Source organism: Myotis davidii, unplaced genomic scaffold (genome assembly GCF_000327345.1).
Source record: "Myotis davidii unplaced genomic scaffold, ASM32734v1 scaffold147, whole genome shotgun sequence".
Lineage (NCBI taxonomy): Eukaryota > Metazoa > Chordata > Mammalia > Chiroptera > Vespertilionidae > Myotis > Myotis davidii.
In genome coordinates, this window is record NW_006383010.1 from 7,052,401 (window position 1) to 7,067,009 (window position 14,609).

The 14,609-nt window shown below is 38.3% G+C and overlaps 1 protein-coding gene across 1 annotated transcript in view; it reads right to left on the reverse strand.

Annotated features, from left to right (window-relative positions):
• Nucleotides 1-4,146: 4,146 nt before the first annotated feature.
• Nucleotides 4,147-14,609, reverse strand: part of PTPRK (protein tyrosine phosphatase, receptor type K) — a 472,216-nt gene continuing 461,753 nt past the window's right edge. The window contains exons 29-33 of the mRNA XM_015557792.1: nt 12,014-12,145; nt 11,759-11,884; nt 8,871-9,034; nt 8,242-8,377; nt 4,147-4,441 (exon numbers count right to left, since the gene is read on the reverse strand). Of these exons, the coding sequence (XP_015413278.1) occupies nt 4,388-4,441; nt 8,242-8,377; nt 8,871-9,034; nt 11,759-11,884; nt 12,014-12,145 (612 nt within the window). The 3' untranslated portion in view covers nt 4,147-4,387. The remainder of the gene's footprint in view (nt 4,442-8,241; nt 8,378-8,870; nt 9,035-11,758; nt 11,885-12,013; nt 12,146-14,609) is intronic.

Below are 14,609 nucleotides of genomic sequence, written 5' to 3' on the forward strand. Positions count from 1 at the left end.
GAGGAATGTGTTTTATTAAGAGTAGGAGACATATATTTTTGTAGAGATGAAAAGCATTCCTACTAGAAAGTGCACAAGCTAAGGATGCCTATTGTCATACAACCTGAATGACCATTCTGAAATATACCTGTTCTCTGTCCTTCACTCACGGTACCCACTGTTGCTTCAGGCATCTCTTCTTTATCAACAAGTGGAGGCCATGATGATCTCATTTTCTCTACTTTTTTAATTTCATCTCAGACCAGGCAAGATGGCAGTAATGCCCAGGACTTGAAAACAGTGTCTCTTTGGTGTTATATTCCAGGTTAGCACTTCAATTTTCTTTGGAGGAAGCTGGAAGTTCAGAACTGTTATATATCTACTACATTTCCATTGATTTCTATTCCAGAAACCACTGATACTTAAAGTAGATCCCAAGGCAGCTTTTCCTTTTAGTTTCTGAGCAGTGATATTCTAATGCTCTGCAGGCTGCTTGAAGAGAGTAAACAAATCTGGATCATCTCTCTCACACCAAGCCTCCCTATCATGTGGAGAGGCTTGGTGAAATAATGTAAGTAGAAACTGTTACAGGAGGCACAGCCAGCTTTCTTCTATCTTCACTTAGCATAGTATTTAGTAAAATAGCACATTGCCCGTATTTAATATGTTTATTAAGACACTGAAATGAGTCTAGGAAGGTAATGGAGTTACTGCCTATGGAAATAATTCATAGTGTAAATATTCAACATATTACACTGGGGTATGGGATACAATAATAATTTCTGGCTATTTTGGTATTAAAAAGGAATGCTCAAAGTGCATCAAAATTAAATATAAATGTACCATTGTCACTCCCCTATAAACTTAAGTGAATCCCAAAGGTGATCTTCCAACGCTAACAGACTATCTCATATTTCCAGTTGAGCTAAGGACAGTCATTTATCTCCTGAATTTTAATATTTATTGGTGTCTGATAAGGTTTTTAGATGTCAGGAACCTCTCTATATATCTACACCATTTTTAGGCAACAGAGATTTGAGGAGAAGCTGTTGATGTCTGACTTCCAAGTTTGTTACATGAGTACCTGCAACCCAAGAGATTCTCAATAAGGTGAACATTGAATGAGCACATTAGCACATCCATATAGAGGTAAACATGTCTCCTCTCCCTCTTTGTCCAAGCAAAAATATCTTGTTTGTTTGTTTGTTTATTTCTCAATGTCAGAGATCATTTGGCTATAACACAGAAACACATTCATGCAAAAGTCTTTCTTTTCTCCAAAGACTACATATTAGAAAAGGTTAGGCAGCTTTCAAGTGCCTAGACTAGAAGGCTGACACTTTCAAGTGTACTTGGTTAAAACTCAAAATTCCAAGTTACTTGTGCGTCTCTGCTGACACAATTCCAACATTACCGAGGTGATAACATATACAAAAGAGATCTGTAAAATTCAACTTTATGATAGACATTTAAGGAATAAGTGAGAGAGACAGGAGGCCTTTAACTGTGAAAAGCATGTTCACTTTTTCAAAAGCTCTGACAGAATGTTCCCTGCCCAGTGGGAGATGGCTAGACCTGGGACTACTCAGGGAGCTCCCCACAGGTATAAAGTACAACTTTTAGAGTATGAGTTTTGAGAAAAACAGATTTAACATCCTTCCCCTCCCAACTGTCGGCTGATGAACTGGTCTCTGTGGTGCCCAAACAAAGCAAGCATGACATTTTCATTTCTGGGTAAAGAGAAAGAGCACTCCTTTTTTTGTTTTGTTTTGTTTTGCCTGAATTTTGGAGGCCAGCTGAACCTGTGAGCTTTGTGAACAGTAGTATTCATGGTGATTCTGGTGATGTGTGGATGCAATCATGTAAGTAGAAATAAAACCGGATCATAAAGCAAAGCAGAATCCTCCATAGGATTAATATCACTGGGTAAAAAAAAAAATCTTGAATAAGTTTACAAATTTCTTGTTAAATGCGTCCATGTTTAAATGGAACTTAAGTCTTCCTAGGAAAAGACAAAGTCTCTTCATCTAAATTCTCACCAATTAAAGTCACAATGTTATAATAATATACACAGTGAATGGAGTTCAAAGATGCCCACAATGGTTAATATTTTATGAGAAAATCAATTAATGAGGAACAATAAGAATGAAATGCCAACTTTTCATTGTGCAACAGGGAAGCAGTGTGTTTAGTGGAAGAGAAGAAGTTGCTAAATCAGACTCAGATTTGAATCAGGAGGGAAGCAGTGTGTTTAGTGGAAGAGAAGTTGCTAAATCAGACTCAGATTTGAATCAGTTGATAAGTCATTTACATTCTCTGCTTCAATTTCATCAGTAAAATAGGAATGATAACAACTATTTGTCAAGATTGTTACAAGAAAAAAATACACAATTTATAATAATAAAAGCATAATATGCTAATTATACCGGACAACAGAACAACGTTCCAGACGTCCTTTTGGATGAAGCTGCGGCAGTAGGGGCTGAAGCAGAGGCGGTTGGGGCAATCAGGCAGGTAGGCAGAGTGATTAGGGGCGATGAGGTAGGCAGGTGAGTAGTTAGGGGAGATGAGACAGGCAGGCAGAGTGGTTAGGTCCTGCATCGGGTCTAAACCGGCAGTTGGACATCCCCTGAGGGGTCCTGGATTGCGAGAGGGTACATGCCGGGCTGAAGGACTCCCCTCCCCCACCCGCATGAATTTCATGCATCAGGCCTCTAGTATATTTATAAAATATAAAGGATAGTGACATATAAATATAGGAACTCAAAACACAATTGATATCAATACCCTGATCTTTTTCCCTCCACTTCTATGGACTTTTTGAAATTCAATTTTAAAAACTAGAAGAAAGAATTAGTGCATAGACATTAGGGTTGCTTCTGATAGAATTTTGGTGGCCTACTAGTATCACTGAGAATAGAGTATTTAATTGAAAGTGCAGACATGAAAATTAGGGGAAAATGATGTGCAAACAATACCTGATGTAATTATAAAAACTTTATTTCTCTCTTCCTTTCATTAAATCTTTATAAGCACCATGTCATGTACTGGCAAATCTAGAACGAAGATACCGAATGCTTTACTCAATAACGAACTGCACGCTGATGATGGTTCGTTACAGCCACATGGAGCATGTGAGCAACACCACAGTTAGAAAGGTTCCCTGGAGAGTCTTGTGACAACGCACAAGACAGGAATCCAGCTTTAATCTGTTCACACTTTCTATGGTCAGAACCCAAAGCTTGTGCATGTAAACATCAAAAGAAACATTTTATCACCTTGACAGTTTACAGTTTGCTAAAATGACGCTGAAAGCATAAATGCTGCTATTGTTTTCTTGACCAGTGGTTGGCCATAGGCTGAAAAGATCAATTCCTTTAAAATTTAAGTGATGCTTAATGGCTATGTTTACACTGCGCACGCTACCAGCAAGCCTTTTGAATGTGTTCAACTCTCATGTGTGATCACCAAACCATTATTTATTCACCTAATGAAATTGTGAAAAATTATACATTTTCAGCAAAATGTTTCCATCTGGTCCTATTTTCAAAGACCCAATTGCCAAGGTGTTTTACATAAATTTAATTCACAAGCATGTACACAAGAGAATCACTATAAAGAACATTGCTTCCTGGTTTATGAATAAAAAGTTTATCCTCTACTTACACTAAACCATACAAAAAATAATCTACAAAAATCATTTACCAACGACTTCTGTGAAAGAAAAAGCTTCAGGGAAAAAAATGATTGTGTGGTGGTAGTATTTTAGCCATCAAAAAAGGAATGTCAGTAACCAATAAATATAATGTGCTTTCTCCATATAGACATATTTACACTTGAGTCTTTGGCTTATGTTTTTTTTCTAAAAAGAACTTTAAATGATCCAGCCATCATTGCACATTAAAAGAAAATAAGCCAGTTATATATATTTATATATTTATATAGAGATCTGCTACACTTGAAACATATAAAAAATGAATTTTACTATGAATTTGCACAGCTTTTCTTTCTTGTTCCTTTAAAGATTTAACATCTTTTATCTGAAAAAGGGAGGAAAACACCACGTGGAAAGTATTAATTCATGCAACACATGGTGGCTGCTCTACCAAAACCAGGAGAGAAAAGGCGCATGTTCACTGTACAAACACCGATACGTTCTCAGTTGAATTTGGTTCTTATTAAATATAGTTTATGTGGCACGAAATGTTGATGCTTTCATACAGTAATAGAAACTAATTGAGTCCTTTTTATTAAGATACACGACTTCATAAGAAAAATACTTTTACCTCTTGAATGTAAAAGTCTCCCACCCCCCACATTAAAATCTTTCTGCGCAGGTGTGACAATACAGCAGCTGCTGGCTCAACAGATGAACAGGCTTCTGTTTGGATCCGGAAGTCTCACCCAACTAAGAGGATTCCAGGTACTCCAAAGCCACATCATAGCAGAAACGGTACTGCTCCTGGAAGACGTTAAGAAAAAAAAAGACTAGTAGTAAATAATAGTTACCAAATGAAAAATCAGCACACAATCTAGATTATTCAAGAATTACAAATTATTTTTTCCATAGACAAGTTGAATATCTGGGAATACATATTTTGCATCCGAGTCTACTTGCTGTTTAAGGAAAAGAGACAATGTAAAAAATATGTTGTCTTTGCCATATATTTTTCTATTAAAATTTAAAAAAACCTCCAGTTTTTTTAAAGCTGATGAAGACAGTAATACCTGATCATGATATAAAAATTTTCCAATATAGAAATATAAAGAATCATAAAAATATTTTATATAATTCTATCACCAGTAAATAAAATTGTTACAGTACTGCCTTAGTTTTGCTTTAGTCCTTAGTTTTGCATGATTGAAATAATAATTACTTTAGAATAAATATAGTTGCATATATATATTTGAGGATATAATATATATAATATATGTAATTGATTTCAGAGAGGAAGGGTGAGGGAAATAGAGAAAGAAAACTGAATGATGAGAGAGAATCACTGATTGGCTGCCTCTTGCATGTCCCCCACTGGATATCAAGTCTGCAACCTGGGCATGTGCCCCCATGGGGAATGGAACCATGAACTCCTGGTTCATAGGTCAATGCTCAACCACTGAGCCATGCTGGCCTGATGAGGATATAATCTTATATAATACTAGGAGCCCAGCGCACGACTCGAAATTGCGCAGCACCGCCCACCCACCTGCAGCCCTGCCTTGACACCCAAACCTGTCCACACAGAACTCCAGTGTGCCTGGCCCAGCCCCCAAACCCTCTGGCCTTCTTTGGCCACTTCAAGCCCTGCCCTCAGTCTCTCGAGTTGCCTCGGGCTGGTCCCACCTTCTCTGGCTGCCTCCCCGCTTCTGCCCATCTCTGGAGCAATGCAGCGGCTCCACCCCGTCATGGCGCAGGAGAGCATAGAAGGCTCCCGCCTGTTGCGCTGTGCTCCTTCCCCTGGCCAGTGGGCTGCGGGGCACTCAGAGTGCAAGCTGTGGGTGGCGAAGGACTAGTGAGGGGGGTGCTATGGGCTCTCACACCCCCCTCCCCAGGACGGGATGGTCCTGCCTCCTCTGGGCACCTCCCCACTTCCACCCTGTCTCTGGAGCAATGCCCCAGCTAATATGCTAATGACCTGGCCATTACCATTATGGCGTATCAACTATTAGCATATTAGCTCTTTATTAGTATAGACTACAGGCCTGGTGCACAAAATTCGTGTACTGGGGGTGAGGGGGGAGGGTGTCCCTCAGCCCAGCCTGTGCCCTCTTGCAGTCCAGGACCCCTCGCTCTTTACCACCTGCCTGCTTGCTGCTCCTTAGTGCTGCCACAAAGCCTCCCGTGACCACTGTTGCACTTGCCAGCCGTGAGCCCGGCTTCTGGCTGAGTGGCGCTCCCCCTGTGGGAGCGCACTGACCACCAGGGGGAAGCTCCTATATTGAGCATCTGCCCCCTGGTAGTCAGTGCATAGCGACCAGTCATTCCACCGTTCGGTCGATTTGCATATTAGGTTTTTATTACATAGGATTGCCTTTTGAGTAACATTATGTAACTTTCCCCCATGTTAATAGTCCATAAAAATCTAACAGATGGATTATATGACTATTAAATTGCATATATTTGCTTCTTCTATTATAAATAATACTATAGTGAATACATGCAAATATTCTTTCCCTTACTTAAAGATATTTTTCCTTAGCAGAAAAAAAAAAGCCAGTTATTTCCAACTGCCACTTTACAATTCCAAATTCTTAATTTTTGTCAGTTTTTGGTTCATCAGCGTATTCAAGTAAATTTTAAAAATTGGTTAGCGGTTCTTAACATTTTTTGAGCTTATTTATATCTGAAAATGTATATCTACTGCCTTTATATATTTAAGATAATTTTGTTAGCAATAAAATTTTTGGAGTTTAAACTGCCTTTTCTCTAGGTCCATCTAGGTGTGGCTTCATTATTTATAATTTGAAAAAATTCAGAGACTGTATTATAAATTATGACTTACAATATGTAACTCATTAAAAACTTTCCAATTCAATCCCAGTAGGTAAAATTCAGGCTGAACTGGGGAATAATGTAAAACATATTATTTCTAGCAAACTTCCAGGTGTCTCCAGCAATAAACTAGGGTAATAAAAACTTTCCCCAAGAGGTCTTTATCAATCCTACCCTAATGATCAAGAAGAGGTGACTTAAATTAGGCTACCGAAGAACCAAAAAGTGCTTGAAGCAGTTGTGTCTTTTCAGTCAGTCTCTAACAATTTGTTTTACACTCTAAATGTCCTTACCAAACGTTTCAGTACAAGTCAGTAGCACATTGAACTCATAGTTAACTCCGATGAAACACAAATCAGAGGGTGGGGAGCTCTGCCAGGATTCACGGGACATAAATTAAAGGTAAATAGTAACCCTTTGGAGGCTTAAGAATGGCAGAGTTTAACCGCAGAATTTTTTTCTTAAGGCAATGGTGAAAAAATCAAAGTGAAATTTGGAGGTAAAGTTGAATTCTGAGGCCAGAAGTGATGATTTTTAAGAAGACTTGATCTGGGAGAGAGAGGCAGAGTTTACATCAAGAAATCTTCAGGCTGCAAGTAGTTTAAAGACATAACCACTACTCATCTGCTTTTTAAGATGGCTCAGAGTTCTACCTCACAATGCCCTCAAATCCATCCCCCACTGACAACGCCCTAGTCAAAACCAACATGACCCCGTTTGGACAACTGCAATAACTTTAGGGATGAAGTGGACTGAATGGGGTGGGAGGACTTGCAGAAGGGAGAAGTCTGTTATCTTTCTTGAAAGCGAAAGAGTATGCATGTAACTCTTCAGATTTTGTCTCAGAAGCCATGCCCTGCTTGTGTGAACAATCCATGTGCAGGAAGTGGTGAAAATACTTAAGAGTTTATTGAATTGCTCATTTTAGTTATCTGATCATCTTGATAAATGTAGAGCAAGCAACAGTGACGCCTATGTTTTTCTGGTTTACTTTTCTGTGAGCATAAACTACACAACTGCTCCTGACTTCATCCCACCATGCACATATGTGTAACACACAGACATCTCTCTTTAGAAGAGAAATGTGCGAGAGAAGTTTAACTATCTTAGTGTCATACAGCTTCACCCAGATACACTCCTACATACATGTATCTATCTGCTCGTATTTTGTAAACTAAGTTCTGCTTTTCTGAACTCTGGCCAATTCAGGTACCGTCATATGAACTACACTCTATAACTGGTAAACGCTGAGAATTGTCAATGATGACAGTTAAAAAAATGTATAACTTGATTAGAAATGAAGAATTATAAATAATGACTAAAATAAATTTCAGTTCTCCTTTAAAAACATTGGGTGACTAAATTGCTGAAGGAATTTACAAGTATATCCCTCAGATTAATTTTATCAGTTAACTCAATATGCTTCAAGAAATAAAAATAATAAGAATAAAGCCTAGATAGGTTTGTTCTTATGATAGAACCACTTATCAAACTTTATTGTAGCAAATACTTATTGCCCATAACAGAAAAAGAAATTCTATACATTTTCAAATTTAGTGAAAATAGTTTTCTTCATCATTAGCAGTTTATGAGATATGTGAGTAAGTGATCAGGGTAGACAAGGATGCTCAACAATTCATCAATTAGGCAGGAAAATCCCCACTGACTCATTTACACATGTGATTCCCTGTGTGTGTATGAAATCAACTCCCAAGTAGGTAAATAACTGACTAATGTCTACGTTCCCTTCCACCTCTAGGACTCTGACTCACCGGGGCTTCCACCATGTTGGGCTTGCTGTTCCTTAGTGTCTTCACCGCATGGAACACATCGACAACGTTCTGCCGTTTCACCATTTCAACCACAATGCCTATAGCACAGAACATGCCACTTCGCCCGCCACCATTTCTAAAACCGAAGAAAGCAAAGGCATTTTAGTCTGAGGTTTTGGGTGACGATAGGTGATACAAAGATATATGTTTGGAAAAGAAAATATTATCTTTAACATTTTTTTCGTTTGGGTCTTAATTTTGCTTCATATGTGTGTACGTATGCGTACAGGGCAGAGAAAAAGGACCCTTGAGGAAGATGATAGCTCAGTAGTTTGTGCTTTGAAATATGCTACAGGCATAAACTGCCAACCTAGATACGCTGAGATTTTGATAGACCTGCAAACTGTATAAATCAGGAAAAGTGGTTTAAAGGAGTATTCAAAATAGTTTAAATCACTATAATCAGGTTCTAAAAACATCAGAAAATTAAAGTCAGTAGTTAATTATGGAATTATGGTACAGAAATATCGATGGAGTTATGTAAGATGTGAGTTATGCAGCATGGACCACGAGCAGGCTGGTGAGGAAATGGGCAGCGAGCTCCCTGGCCGGGCCAGCTGCGTACTCACAGGCAGTGGATGATCGTCCGGCCTTCCCCTTCCTCGCATTCCTCCTGCCATTTTTCCACCTGCAGGATCAGTTTCAAAAATGATCGTTTGGAGCCTGGCACTTCTCGATGAGAAGCCCACCCTAGATACTGAAACTGCTGCACCATCAGATACCCTTCCTGTGGCTGTGGAGAAAAAAAAAATATTGTCATGTAAGTAGGGGCTAGAAATAGTACTAAAAAGCAATAGGTTCATATCAATTGACACCATGATATAAATGACATTTACATTGGAGTCTTTAAGTCCTAAATACGTACATGCCCATGCAGAAGCATTCTAAGTTACAGAAGCAAAAAACATGAGAATTATTCTTCATATAAGCTTCTCCCTCATACCTTTAATCCAACAATCTATAATAATAAAAACATAATATGCTAATGAGACTGGGTGTCCTTCCTTCCAGACAAAGCCTTAGTGGGGGTGGGGGGGGAGCGGGAGGGAGGAAGTGGCCATAAGCAGAGGCAGTAGGCAGGGGCTGGGGCCATGGCCCTTGCACCAATTTTATGCATCGGGCCTCTAGTCAATTCCAATGTTTATACTTCTTAAATAACCTTCGAAGTTATCTCTTCTTTATCACCACTGACATCACTGTACTACCAATCACAGGCTATGATGAATAGCTCCTCCTGGATCTCCCTGAATGAACTGTGATCTCCTTCCAAATCATTCTTACTGCAGGCAACATGATTATTTTGCAATGCAAATTTGATCTTGTCCTTTTTTTTTTTGCTTTAGTGGCTTCCAAATGATCTTATCATACGATTCAAGTTACTGTCATGGCTTAAAAATCCTATGCAACCTGGCTCCATCTTTCTCAACCTTCTCTTCACTTGAATACACTATTCAAGTGCCAGACACATTAACCTTCTTTTAATTCATTTATCAAGTAATTTCTTGCTCTTGGGGCTTTGAACATACATTTGCTTGTGTCCTGAACATTTCCTTCTTGCTTGCCCTTCTCAATTCCAAATAGTGATCAACTTGTCTTGGGTTTGCCAAGGACTTTTCAGATCTCTGCTCTAACACTCATGTGTACCCCAAACCTCTCCATCCTGTGTAAACCTGCATAGCTGGTTATCCCACCCCTGAATGGCTTCTACTGATTCTTCAAATTTTGGCTTAAACACCACTGTCTCAAAGAAATCTCTGATTATCCAGCTATGTCAGTTCACGCAAACACGTTGTATTTCTGTACTCTATAAAATGACTCATATTTGTAAATAAATGATTACTTAGTTTTTTAATGTTTGTCTTCCCTGATAAAATAGTAATTCTTTAAAGATAAGGAAACTTCTCCCTTTTCCCCCTAAACTCTGTACCATTCACACTTAGCAAAATAGTTTCAAAAAAAGAGTATTGTTAAATGAATGAATCAAAGCCTCAAATAAAAATTGTAAGTAAGAATACGGAATGCATGAGTAAGCCATAGCATATGGCATCAGATCTGAAGCTTCATCAGGCAAGGGCTCATGTATCTTTTGGTAGGATGAGAACCTACCTAGTACAATACTAACTTCTTGGTGGTGCATACTAAGTATTTGATGAAGTGAATGACATTAAATAATGAGATAAAAAACAGAAAAAAATTCCTGCACTAATAAGGACCAGAACACCCAATACAGAGGAAAATAAACAAATAAATATGCTGACAAAAAGTGTAACACATTTCAATCCCTGTTCCTGGAATATTTTTCATATAAACAGTTCAATTAACAGACGAGTCTTACTTTCTTAGTTTAGCGGCTATGGTTTCTCAGCAAAAATATTGCTAGAACCATAATGTAACAGATGTGCAGACATAATGAGACTTCATTTAAATTAACATCTAAGATATGCATGAATATTATGACAGAATTGAAGTTGTCTTTTTCTCCACTAAAATGAGCAATAGAATCAGGTAAAATTTTACCCTCTATTGTTATATACATATAGACTTATTAACTAGAAAGGCATATAGCCATTTTGATATAAAAACACTTTATTATGACAATCCTAATCACACAATTAAGAGACATGCAGAGAGCTGCTGCTAAAGAGTAATTTTAAAAAACAGTGTAATTTTGTAGAAGTTACTAATGTTTTCTTTTCAAATTCTGCTTATTTGATTACATAATCTAAACAGTTTTTTTATTAATATTTCTTGTTTTTAATTGGCCTTTTAGCATAAAGCACATGAGGAGGACTCTTCAGGGTCACAGTTGCTACTTTGCTCTTGGAAAGGGCACAGCGATAGCACTGGTTCTATCTACCTATAGATCTGGGCAGAGTAAACGTTGGGATGTTTAGAAAGATGCAAATGTAAGTGGGAGGAGAATCAATGACATCTGTGAGTTACCCTTTCCTTCACGCCAGCTTCTCCCTCATACACAGGACTTGGGATAGTGACGTGGAACCTTCTCTAATGGCTCATCCAACATAGCCTTTCCTCCTGAGGAGAGCTTCTTCTCTGTCAGCATTATTATTATGTCATTATTTTCTTAACTGCATGGCTTTTCTGAGCTGGATGTCAATCCTAATCAAACCAGCAGTCAACCCAGCGATACAGCCACATGTGCCGAGGAGCCAGGCAGACAATCAGACTGAAACCAGTGCATCTGAATCTAGATTTTCATGCGGTATACGTTAGTCCAGGAGTTGACCAGAAAACTTAGCTTCCAGCATTTCTGCTTTCCTGCTTTTAGAGTGCCTTTTGCTCTAGTACTAAGGTATAAGATGATTACTAGACTTGGGACTGATTATGTAATGCTTATTAATTCTACTCATGTTGTGTGAGCGGAACTGTACCCCATCATGGTTATGCTCTACCTGCTCTGGATCAGCTCAGTTAGAATGATTAAACAATGACTTACTCTTGTTAGATTGCATATCCTAAAAATCCGGTTTATCACATCACAATCCATTGAACAAGACATACATTCCACTTGGATAGGGCCATAGCGTAGCATCCCTTCTTCTGGCCAGTACTGAGGGCAGCCCTAGATGATGAATGTTTTGAAAGAAAAAGAGTATGTTTTTTTTTTTTCTAACTAGTATGATATAAAGCATTTTATTACTATGTTATTAAGTTGTTTATAAATACACAAAAGCAATCCATAGCCATTGACCTGGGACAAGTCGACTTCATTTAACATCACAATAGAAGTACAGCCATAATCATATACTAATCTCCAGAAGTCCTTCACAGTGTTTGGCAGAGGGTATTGTGTGACGATGAAAGCAGCTGGTTGCCTGTAGCTCTGTGAAGACACAGGGTAGATGGAGAAACATAGGATTTAAAATGCACCATCAGTTGTACAAGCAGATTCAACAAACTTCAACATAGCACCAGTGAGATATAATAGCTTAACACGGAATGGAGCCAGACTGTGGTACAAGGCATGGAACATCAGGTCTGAACCACTGGAAAGTACTGAAACTAGCAACTAGTCAATCTGATGGTAAAACTTTGATGTCTCAACAGCAAATCAAGTCAAATAATTTAATTTTTACTTTATTGAGAAAGGTAAATATAGGACAAAGAGAAAAGAAGAAACTAAAGAACTTCTTCCCATCCAAGTACTAACCAGGCCCGACCCTGCTTAGCTTCCGAGATCAGATGAGATCGGGCGCATTCAGGGTGGTATGGCCGTAGACTAAAGAACTTCTTGAGATTAAGATCCTCCATGAGGTACTAATATCAGGCTGTTTCAGGATTCCAAAGGTAATCCAAAAGCCTGATGGCAAAGTAGGCACAACATTCCCTGTAGTTTGTGTATGTGTGTGTGTGTGTGTGCGCGCACACCTCTCTATCAATCATCTATATCAACTCTAATATAAGTAGCAGTTTGGTTCTCCTCCACTCCAAATAAGAGAAACCACACATGCCTCAAACTCACGTGCTCTTACATTATAGGGATATTATGAGCACATTATGTACATCTTATGGATAATCTACTTCCCTTAGTTTTCTGGGTATTTTTAATGTAAATCAATAAACACAAACATAGTTCTAAACATTTAAGTACCAAATCACGCCAAGTACAAAAGAGCAAAACGAATGAACTTCTTTGCTCCACCTAAGAGGGAATGGGTCCTCATTTGCCAAGTGACCCCTCATTGGAACACAATACATTCTCTCTTTCCAGAAAGAGGGGGTAGTAAAGGCAATGCACATCTGGCCTGGGCAATCTCTTGTTCTGCAGGTTGATGTCCTACACTAAAATAGAAATATTTATTTCTCTGTAATAACTTAAACTATGATTTGTAAAAAAAATACCCAACAACCTAGACAGATTTTAATGCTGATAAAACTGTCAGTGATCTACTAACTCATTTATATCATACTCCTTTTTAAAGTCCTTAAAATGTCTTAACATGAATGTAGAATCTGACCCTTGAACTTCATTGATCCTACCATCATTTGGGAAATGCTGCTAACCATGGTATTTCACCCTAGGAAGAATTGCAGGATAAACGTGAGTAGACAGTAATTCGCCTGTCTGCTTCTAAATGGCCTCAATACCTCACAAAATTCCACCTGTAGCCTCCTAAAAAAGTATGAAGTCTTATGAGAAAGGATGAGAAGACAGTAGCTTTCCTTCCAATGAAATCCCTGCTCCATGGAAAGTAAGCTAAAGGAGACTGATACAGATTTACTCTTTTTTTTTTAAAAAATCACAGGGGTGGGGAGATGGATAAGGAAGAGATGATATGGGAGACTGAAGATTTCTTATTTCTTTAATGCGTATATAACACTAATTATGAGGATGGAGGAGGAAGGGAAGGAGGCAGTGTTGACCAACCTCTTCTTATAAGCCAAATCGAATCTTACTTTTCTGAAGCCCCAACTATATACTACTAAATCCACCGGGTAGTTTCTACTATGAAATACATTTGTTCGATAAAGGGAAACTAAGCAGAGAGTAGAAACAGATAGAGTACAAGGTTCAGTCCTCATATTAACTAGAAAATAACCTGGAAATCAAGAAAAATTTGACAGAGATGCCAAAGACAAAATGAAAGATATCAATATCTTTCCTTCGTTCCTTTTGACACATCTTTTTTTCATTCCAAATCTAGACTCAGAAGCGAAAGGTCTTGAATGTTTTCTCTCTGTACTTAGTATATTTGCCTTTCCAGACAATTAGAAGGAGAAGTGAGAATCCAATGTGATTTCAGTGAAAATAATTAATGGCTAGGCAAAACTCTGATCATAGCAAGGATGGGAACGTTCCACTTGAGCTTGCCTTTAGACTGTTCTGCTCTACAGCATTGAAAACAGAACAGAGAAACTGGCTAAAAGACTAGTCTTGGAAGGAGAATGTGGATTTTTCTAAGTCCATAATCTGAAGCTAATTTTGAAAAACACAATAGAGTAGCAACTTAGAAAGTTTCATTCTTAGTCACAAAGAAAAGACCTTTGACATCTAATTTCTGGTTGCTATGGTGCCAAAGGCTAAAAGGCAAAAACTAGAAATGTTTACAAAAGAAGGTGACAAACTGTTCAAAAGGATTCTGAATCTTGAGATCCTCTTGCCTTTTCCAAGGTAACCAAAGCAGGGTGGCTAAGGACATAATTTAAAACTCTCTTTCCATGTTGATCTGTCTACGGGATGCTAAGATGCTGAGCACCTGCTTTTCAATCTACAGCGTATGAAGATTGGTGGGGGGCATGTCAGTTCTTTCATTATGATAGATGCATTAACCTGATATCTTCCCTAG